Raw genomic sequence first — 10,830 nt, forward strand, 5'->3', positions numbered from 1 at the left:
TCTTTTAAAATTGTATGTTGTGCATGCTCTTTTATGAGATGTGCAAGACGAGTCCCTCCCCCTTTTATGTATCTATTTTATTTTTATTATTTTTTTTTTGGGGGGGGTCTCTTCATAAATTTGGTAGAATATTGATTTGACCTACTGCCTGTGCCCCTCTCCACATTTTATGAAATCACGGATCTGCCCGTAACTGCTTTTAACTTTTGGATGTTGCATCAAAGTTACTTTTTGATAACTTTGCTATCCAACCATGGAATATTGGCTGTCACCATGGTAGTTGCTCACTCTCAGATTGTTAAGAGTATCAATGGCAAGAATAAAGTTTCAACAAACATCAATTTTCTTAACATGCCAAGTTTGCCTATACTAGTCAGTCAAGCATATTTAGATGATCATTCTTTTATATTTAAAGTGATTAGTATCACTTATGATATTGTGTTAACAGTCATGGTATAATTGAAGCTTTGGTAAAAAGACAAATATGGAAGATTCAATAAGGTTACTTATATTGGGCCATCGTTTTTACATACCAATCTTACAAAAGTGGGATAGTGAAAATTACCCAAGTTTCAAATCACTAATTCTTTGTCAAATTAAATATTGACAAGAATGCAGATGTACTCTACTGTAGCCATATTTCTTGGCAATGTTATTTTTCAATTGTTTAACACTTGTGAAGTTAACTTTTATATCGAAATCCCTTAAAAAGATTTAATCCTGATATTTGATCCTGATCCATGCATGAAAGATTGATACCAAAATCAAAAAGGATTTTTAGCTCGAGACCCATTACGACCCAACATTTTTATTGTTAATTTAATCTGTTACCTTTTCATATTATATGCTGCATCACAGCTTTCACCCCAGGTGTTTTATTGGATACTTTTTCTTTTTTATTGAAAATGGTTTACCCTATTCATCTACAGAAATATATATCTGAAAAATACATTTATTTTCATTTTGAAGCCTCACCCTTACCATCAGAAATTTGGAATTGTATGCAATATGGACTATAATACAAAATTTGAAATTTTGGCAAAGCTGAATTAGCTCATATTAAACTGAATATTTTTTTGTTTAATTCTCCAGAACATGCCTTTCTAGATACAGTTTTGTTACCCCCGCAATTCCACGAATATCAATGGCTTTAGACCTGCGATTTACCTTCTGTGAAGTGCCTATTTAGCTAAAGTGTCAATTTATTGTCCTCTCATGTCTCAAATCTACGATGCAATCCTGTGCTCTGCAGTCTGCACAGAACATGCTGGACGATTATAACATTGCAACATTTTAGAGCAGCAGAGTGATTCTACCTCAACATTGCATCGTTGCTAAACCTATAGCAATTTAGCAAACATGATGCAAAAATGCAAGGCAAGAGAATGCTAGTTATAGTTATACAAGCTGACCAGATTCTGTGTCACAGAAGTTGCATCTTAATCTAAAGCCGAGTATTAATCATAATTTTCCAATTTAAAAAAAAGCAAAGTCAATGTGGGTGAAACTTGCATGCTTCAGTTATTCTCTTTTCCTTCATTCAGCTCGTTGGACAAGTTACAAATCAAACTTCTCAAATATGATCTCACAAACAGGCGATATCCTGCCTTGGCCGCTGCTGAACACCAACTCCTCTGGACTTTATACAGTTAATGCTTTCATGAAGCTGATATGTGGCCAAGATAACTGCATCCACAAGTTACATCTGATCTGGGTCCTATAACATTTTAAAAGCAATTTAATGAAATGTACATTCGATTGCATCTCTAATGTACCAGGGCCCTGGGCTGATGGGAGATCATCACTAACTCTGTCCCTGCATTTGTTTCATCATGGCTTCATCTTGGGCCGACTTCTCAGTCAATTTTTTACCAATGCTCTCATGGACCTCCAAATACTTAGCAACACAGCGATCCAAGCAGACAGCTTCACCTTTAGAAAGGTCACCTTCTTTGTAGGTAGGTGGAATACACTTCTTCTGACAAGCAACAGTCATCCTAAAAAACGAAAAGTACATACATTTTAAGAATAATCAGTTGAAATTATGGTGTAAGATAATGAAATGTAGGATGATAGGATCTGGGGCCATATTCTGACAATTGTTCTACGAGGAATATTCTTGTATCTTCAGAGTTGTAATAAAATCCGTATTCTGAAATTCTTGGATCTTTTCTTGTAAACTGTTTTCAACTTTGAATAAGCATGTTTGACGTCAGATTTATGATGCGCAAATTTGTTAGCATAAAAATATCTCTGTGCGCAAGATAACTTATTGAGAAAGGGTATTCAGGAAAATCTCGTTATCTTTGTGTTCTGCTAACTTCCTTAGAATACAAGAAAATTTTCAAGATAGGATATAGGGGGCTATTGTAACTTTATCATGCAATAATATGTATCAGTCAAAATTGTCAAAAATAATAATTTCTTGCTGCATCCCACAAGAACATCATCTTGTTTTACAAATGAGACATTCTGAAAAACAATTTACAAATTTCACTTACAAGGTACACTTACACCACTTGTTCACTGGTACCACCCTGCCTGTGGTGAATCTACAGGCAGGACTATGGTATGCCAATGTTGTACAGAGCACACACTTTGAAAAATCATTAAAATATCACTTTTGTGACCAAAATTACTAAATTCCATGCAGTTGCAACTTATTTCTCATTAATAACTTGGGAATAATTTTTGTATCCACCAGAGTGCTCAAAAACTTGAATTTTAGGCATATTTTTGTGTATGCCCTCTATTGATGGAAAGTTTATATGGCAAGAAAATTTTCATTTTTCAATCTCTATTTTTAATTAAGAAAAAAAAATGAAGAATTAAATGTACATTTAGAGCCAAGTTACATGATTTATAGCTTTAATGAAAACTGACAGTGTAAGAAAATTAAACATTTGTCCCATATATAAAAAAAGAGAAAATAAGCCAAACATTGCCACCCTTATTTTGTCACACATGGAGATGTAACCGAGAACAAGGTTATATTTATAACCTTGTTCATTGAATGAGTGACTTACACTAGGCTACACATACTAGTAGTACATATACAGTTACAGTTTTTGTCAGTTACAGAGACGGATAAACGCTTAAACGATTATAATTTGTAGACTGTTCAACAATTAAAAAATGGTATTCCGAGTACTAACCTGTTGTACATGTCTGCCATCATTTCTACTTCTAATTCAGCCAAGAGCTGAAGCTGCTGCTGTTCATTCATGATTGTTCAAGTTTATTCGACTAGTCCAGGAATTATGAATTCTCCGCTAGAGCGCAATGCCGTCTTTGCCACGCCGAGGTTGCGGCGGATAATGAGACGAGCGGTTCGTCAAGTACTAGATGCACAGTCCGAAGCGAAGATGGCACTAAAAAGATGAATATATCGTTGTTTTTTTGACAGTTTAGAATTAAGTTGATTAATCGAATTAGTTTTAGTATAAACTATCATAAATGACGGATACTGAAACTATTAAACAAATAAAGACCGATTCTCCTCTCAATATTCGTTGCAAATTTGTTCAGTTGCACGTGGACCAACCAATTTTCATGGTACACGTACTTACACAAATAAAAAAGTAATTATTTAGAAAAGGTTACTCTGAGCTGCTCATTTCATCTCATTTATTTCAAAACAAACTGCGATTTATGACAAATTTTATAAAAGATTTTTCCACAATAGCAAGGGAGCTGTGATGATTTAAGATAATATGCCCCTTTTTACGCATTGTGGGAGGGGGCTATATAAGGGTCAAACTACACATATTTTTATGGTAAATTGCCAATTCGTTTACTATCCCGTCCACTGGTCTACCTTCATTTTGTCTAATCCCATTTGACCATCAACATTTCATCTACCACCCATTTCGCCCAGTCATCAATTTGTCTATTAGGCATTTCGTCTAATCACAAGTTCGTCTATAACCATTTCGTCTACCACCCATTTAGTCTGATTCCACCTAGGCTAATGCCAACTCGTCCATTAATCAGTTCGTCCAACGTTCATTTGGTCCAATAGCCATGTCAGTTGGTCCAATATTCAAATTGTCTACTTATCAATTCGTTCAACTGCCATTTCGTCTAATTATCATTTTGTCCACCAACCATTAGGTCCATGCAATAATCAGTTCATCTAACAACCAATTTGTCTATAACCATTTCAATTTCCAAATCATAAAATAACCATTTAGTCTAATAGCCAATCGGTCCAATAGCCATTTTGTCAAACACAAATACATTGCATTATCTGAAAAGGGGCGGCAAAATGACTTTAATTATACCTTAAAATTATTGAAGATAAAAAATTATTTTAAAAAATCATGATAACTATCAATGGAATGAACACATGTGCCCCCCCCCCTCAGCTGGCAAAAAAAAAAGGGGGGGGGGGAGAGAAAGAGAAACGTGGTGGAGCAAGGAGAAATTATTGTGTTATATAATTGAACTTTTATATTACAGAAGATATATTTTTCGTAACTTTATGAAACACAATTTGCTTAAGACCTATGTGTTTGTCACACCAGCTTGCATTGTCTGTTTAAAGGACAAGTCCACCCCAACAAAAACTTAGTTTGAATAAAAAGAGAAAAATTCAGCAAGCACAGCACTGAAAATTTCATCAAAATTGGAGGTAAAATAAGAAAGTTGTGGCATTTTAAAGTTTCGCTTATTTTCAACAAAGGAGTTATATGAACGAGCCAGTTACATCCAAATGAGAGACTTGATGACATCACTCACTATTTCTTTTGTATTTTATCATATAAAATATGAAATATTTTGATTTTCTCGTCATTGTCATGCTTGTCAAGAAATGTGTGGATGAATTGTCTCCTGTGATTGCTCGAATCATCAACCTGTCATTCAGAAATGGCCACTTTCCAGATTCGCTTAAACAGGCAAATGTCAATCCTCTTTTGAAAAAACCTGGACTAGATCCTGAGGTGCTGAAAAACTACAGGCCGATAGCTAAACTGAAGTTCATTGGTAAGATAATTGAGCGGGCATGTGCTAAGCAGGTTCATGCTTATCTCTCATCCAATGATCTGTATGGCAAAACACAATCAGCTTATAGAAAGGACCATATAGTGTTGAAACAGCTATGCTTCGTATCTACAACGACCTCCTGCTAACGGCTGATAAGGGCAAGGAAGCACTTCTTGTGTTGCTTGATTACTCTTCTGCTTTTGACTGTATTAATCATGATGTTTTGCTATCTTGTCTGTCCTCCAGATATGGTTTTTCAGGTCTAGCATTGAACTGGTTCAACTCATATATTAGAAATCGTTCTCAGAGTGTAGTAATTGATTGTGTGTCATCTGCACCAGTTTCGTTGTCAGATGGCGTACCTCAGGGTTCTGTAATGGGACCGCTGTGTTATATAATGTATACTGCTTCTCTAGAATCCATTATTGAGGAGCAAGGTATGAGCAGAATTGTATATGCAGATGATACCCAGTTATATACGATGTTCTCAGATAAGGACCGTAGTTCAATTATCCCTAGGATAGAGTCTTGTTTTGATGAAATTATGAAATGGTCAATTATGAATGGTTTGAAGTTGAATTCTGAGAAAACTGAAATCTTGCACATAACATCGCGTCACAGAAACTCAGATAATGTCTCAACTCTAAATGTTGCTGGTTCTATTATTCAGCCAGTCTCCAAGGCACGAGATCTAGGGGTAATTGTCGAGAATGAATTAGGAATGAAGTCCCATGTTAACAATATTTGTAGGGCTGCTGCAATTGGGTTACACAAAATTGGGAAAATGAGAAAATATCTTGATAGGAAAACAACAGAAAAATTAGTACATGCCTTCATCTTAAGTCACTTAGATAATAATAATAGTTTACTATTCGGAATACCGGAATCGCTTCTCGATAAATTACAACATATCCAAAATTCTGCTGCAAGACTTATAACTCGAAAAGGAAAATTTGAACACATCCCTATTTTATCTGACCTTCATTGGCTACCCATTAGATCAAGGATCAAATATAAACTTCTCATACTAACATTCAAATGTATTCATGGTATTGCCCCTGCTTATCTTCAAGAACTTGTCCAGATTCATAAACCTAAGCGTAATCTCCGTTCTGGCTCACAAAATCTTCTCTCTGAAATTACTGTCAAGACCAAATCATATGGGGATCGGGCTTTCCAGAAAGCTGCACCAGCACAATGGAATTCTCTTCCATCGACATTAAGAAATATTACCCAGCTTGAGAAATTCAAAGTTCAATTAAAAACCCACCTTTTTCAGAATGTTTGATTTAGTCACTCGCGCATAGAGACCTGTAGGTGTTATGCGTATTTAAGAAATGTACTATTATTATTATTATTATTAAATGAAGTTTCATTCCTCCCTAAACACGTGGAATTCCATTATTTTAACATTTTGTGCTTCAGGCAAGGAGGTCCTAATTGTCAAATTCGTAAAAATTGAAATATTGTATAATTCAAACAATAAAAAACAAAAGAAATAGTGAGTGACATCATCGACTCTCTCATTTAGATGTAACTGGCTCGTTCATATAACTATTTTGTTGAAAATAAGCGAAACTTTGAAATGTCATAACTTTCTTATTTTACATCCGATTTTGATGAAATTTTCAGCATTGTGCTTGTCTGATTTTTCTCTATTGATTCAAATCAACATTTTTCTGAGGTGGACTTGACCTTTAATGAGATAGATCATCCTGTTCAATAGCATTAAATGGTACTGAAACATTCCGTTTTCAAGTCAATATACACCAAATATATTTCCTTGCACTTTGAGCTTTTACTATTTTATGTAGTAACATATGCTTCTGTTTCATGACTACTAATGTGATTGCCTCCGAAAACATTTCCAGTCCGTGCTTAGGTCTGCATTAGCGGATTGGTGCGAAACCGTGAGATATGTCTGCTCTAAAAACAGTCCTCACAATATCCCCCTTTTTTGGGTCTCAATATAAAAAAATTCAGCTTGCGCTTCGTGCTCGCGTTATTTGATTAAAGAGATACATATCCTTTTAATGACATAGTCCTTAAAAGCTCTACTATGTCAGTATATGTGGCTATTAGGCGCGCCCACTAAGTGACTTAAAATTTGGTGTGGACATTATAATAAAAATGATAATCAGCATTCATCATCATATATTAATGCTGATAACAATAATAAATGAGAATGGTAGTTGGTAATAAATAATTATAATAATAACAATTACAGCGATTGGTGGCACAAAACAAAAGAAAAAAAAGAGAAAAAGTGGGTGGGGGATCGAGAAAAGAAAAGAGGTAAAATAAGAGTAGGAAGACAAGTGAATAAAACAACAAGTGGAATGCCTCTGGCCGTCTCACCTGCATCACGCGGTTCAATATAGCAGCAGTGCTGACTTTGAATACTACTCTAACTCGCACAAGATGTTCAGTGATACATGGTTACTCTTATGTCCACTTTTTATGAACTAGACCAATAAACTTACAGAGATATGATGGTTATTCAACAAAAAACCCCAACATGGCCAAAGTTCATTGACCTTACATGACCTGTGACCTTGATCATGTGACCTGAAACTCGCACAGGATGTTCAGTGATACTTGATTACTCTTATGTACAAGTTTCATGAATCAGATCCATAAACTTTCAAAGTTATGATGGTAATTCAACAGATACACCCAGTTCGGCCAAAGTTCATTGACCTTTGACCTTGGTCATGTGACCTGAAACGCGCACAGGATGTTCAGAGATACTTGATTACTATAATGTCCAAGTTTAATGAACTAGACCAATAAACTTTCAAAGTTATGATGGTAATTCAACAGATACCCCCAATTCGGCCAAAGTTCATTGACCCTAAATGACCTTTGACCTTAATCATGAGACCTGAAACTTGCACAAAATGTTCAGTGATGCTTGATTACTATTATGTCCAAGTTTCATGAATCAGATCCATAAACTTTCAAAGTTATGATGGGAATTCAACAGATATCTGCAATTCGGCCAAAGTTCATTGACCCTAAATGACCTTTGACCTTGGTCATGTGACGTGAAACTCGTGCAGGATGTTCAGCGATACTTGATTAACCTTATGTCCAAGTTTCATGAACTAGGTCCATATATTTTCTAAGTTATGATGACATTTCAAAAACTTAACCTCAGGTTAAGATTTCGATGTTGATCCCTCCAACATGGTCTAAGTTCATTGACCCTAAATGACCTTTGACCTTGGTCATGTGACATGAAACTCTAATAGGATGTTCAGTAATACTTGATTAACCTTATGGCCAAGTTTTATTAACTAGGTCCATATACTTTCTAAGTTATGACATCATTTCAAAAACTTAACCTCAGGTTAAGATTTGATGTTGACGCCGCCGCCGCCGCCGCCGTCGGAAAAGCGGCGCCTATAGTCTCACTCTGCTTCGCAGGTGAGACAAAAACGAAATAACAAAAAAACAAATTAATCAGAAATCACAAGCGCTACAGGAGGCGAGTCAGCAATACACAGGCATCGTACACACAGAGGGCTGCTATTAGTAGTAGACTATTTACGGTTGTAGACGAAAAAATGATTGGTCAAAATAGACTAAATGATTGTTGGACATAATGGAAGTAGACTAAGTGGTCACTTGACTATTTGGCTATTAGACCAAATGGTAATAGACGTAATGAGATTGGACAAAGTGGCTATTGGACCAAATGGCAAAAAATGCAATTAAACCAAATGATAGTAGACGAAATGGTTATTAGGCCAACTAGCTATTGGACAAAATGATAATTGGACGATGTGGATAGTGGACCAACTGATGGTAGACGAAATGACATAAGACCATGTGGTAAGTGGACAAGATGGCAGTAGACAAAACGGCAGTAAACCATTTTTATTTAGTTTGCCAATATTCTCAGCTTTTCTGTACCATTGTTAAGTACCCATTGAAATATCCTTCCAGAATACGAAGAAATTGATATAACTGAAACAAAAGGCCAGTCAGTGGGATATTTGTTGAGGTGATTCTTTTTAGTCAAATCGATTGAAAATGTATCTTGTTTAAATTCTATTTTTCTAATACATGTACCTTTGTTTGCCTTATCATTGTTGTATGGTGTTATCACACTATTCTGCACTCTGCATTGCTTTTTATTGGATATTGAATTGAAAATAAATTGAAATTTTCACTTGAAATTGCAATCAATTTCAATCCAGTTTCTTGCATCCCCTTATTAAAGGAAACATTCAGATTAACTTACACAATTCTGGTGAATGTTATCAAGCAAAACCCCATGCAACCATAGAGATAAATAAACATAACACTGTGCTTTCATGAACTTATGCAAGTTTTAATTAGAAAAAAAACATATATACATGTATTAACACATGGTGTATTCATTTTTGAGAGGGGGCAATAAAGGAAAATCCAAATCACAACAAAAATTTTCATAATCCATGATACAATAAAGCCCTAATCTAGTCTGCAGGCACAGACACCGATTGAAGATTTTTTCAACAATTGAGTCTTCACAGAAGACTAGCATATAAAACTTGCTCTTTCAGTAAATAAGACATTTTAGGCTGCATATTCAGACCCTTTAACTCAATTGAGGGTTTGCACAGGAGACTAGCCAAAATCAGGAGTAAAAGGGATTCACTAGATTTGAGTTTAATTGGAGTATATAAACACATAAATGTGGAATTAAAGGGGACCAAAGCCAATTCAAATAAAAAGAAAAAAAATTGCTGAACTAATACTGAAGATTTCATCCAATTCAAAATCAGAATAAAATAAGTATGACATTTAAAAATTTTGCGTTATTTCACAAGACAGTAATTTGCATATACTGGTCATTATTCAAATCAGGGAACCTATTACATCATCCAATCACTATTTCTTTTGTAATTTATGATATGAATATAAAAAAAATCTCATTACAAAGTGACACAAGTTTTAAGTCCTCTCCAAACTTGTGAAACTGCCATCTGGCTTAATCTTTCATGGTTCAATCAAGAGGATCCTTATTATTAAAGTGTTGTTTAGTTCATATAATAAAAAGATATTAAGAATTTGTGAGTGAACAACATCAACTGTCTCAATTGCATATCACTGAGTTATGCATAGAACTGTTTTGACAAATATAAGCAAAATTTCAAAATGTCAGAACTTGCCTATTTTACATCTGATTTTGATTGAGTTTTCAGCAACATACTTGCTTAATTTGTCTCAATTGATTCAAATAAACTTTTTTTCTGAGATGGACTTGACCTTTAAATAAATCTCCCTTGGCTAGCCTTGCCAATGTGAAAAAAAAAACCCTGACATTGCCTGTTTATGTCAATACTGACAGAAAATTTAAAAAAAAGTATGGTACCAATGACTACTATCCATTTCATTTGGAAGTCTCAGGGTGGTGGGGGATAGGGTGCAGAATATTTTGTTCACATCCATTTAACCACCCATAAAAAATAGTTATTTTGATTTGTCAAATTTACATCATACCCTTTTCACATGTGCTTATTTCACCATCTGAGCAAGTGATATCCTCATGAAATATTGAAATATAAAATTTACGATTGAAATTCTTCACAACAATATCAGCACTAAACATGGAGCTCAGCACATTTGACAAACTCGGAGATATAAAGTAAAGTTTTACCTTCAAAACTTGTTTGCCCCTGTTCTAATTTGACATATTTAACATTAAGAATACAAACATATCAACCCAGCAGGGTCAAAAATGAATAACAGTATTTGAGAAATAATACATAATCTGTACACAATTTTTTTACATAAGGCTTGTAATACATGTACAAATATATCAATGAAATAAAGAAGAGAACAATGTAGATC

The 10,830-nt window shown here is 34.7% G+C and overlaps 1 protein-coding gene across 1 annotated transcript; it reads right to left on the minus strand.

Annotated features, from left to right (window-relative positions):
- Positions 1 to 1,083: 1,083 nt before the first annotated feature.
- LOC121408818 (mitochondrial import inner membrane translocase subunit Tim10-B-like) lies at positions 1,084 to 3,400 on the minus strand. The gene is made up of 2 exons (XM_041600473.1): positions 3,156 to 3,400; positions 1,084 to 1,997 (listed from the first exon to the last, which is right to left on the minus strand). Exons 1-2 carry the CDS (start codon positions 3,224 to 3,226, stop codon positions 1,805 to 1,807), a joined length of 264 nt encoding a protein of 87 aa, XP_041456407.1. The 5' UTR covers positions 3,227 to 3,400; the 3' UTR covers positions 1,084 to 1,804.
- Between the last annotated feature and the right edge of the window lie 7,430 nt (positions 3,401 to 10,830).

This window comes from Lytechinus variegatus, chromosome 2, assembly GCF_018143015.1.
Source record: "Lytechinus variegatus isolate NC3 chromosome 2, Lvar_3.0, whole genome shotgun sequence".
NCBI lineage: Eukaryota > Metazoa > Echinodermata > Echinoidea > Temnopleuroida > Toxopneustidae > Lytechinus > Lytechinus variegatus.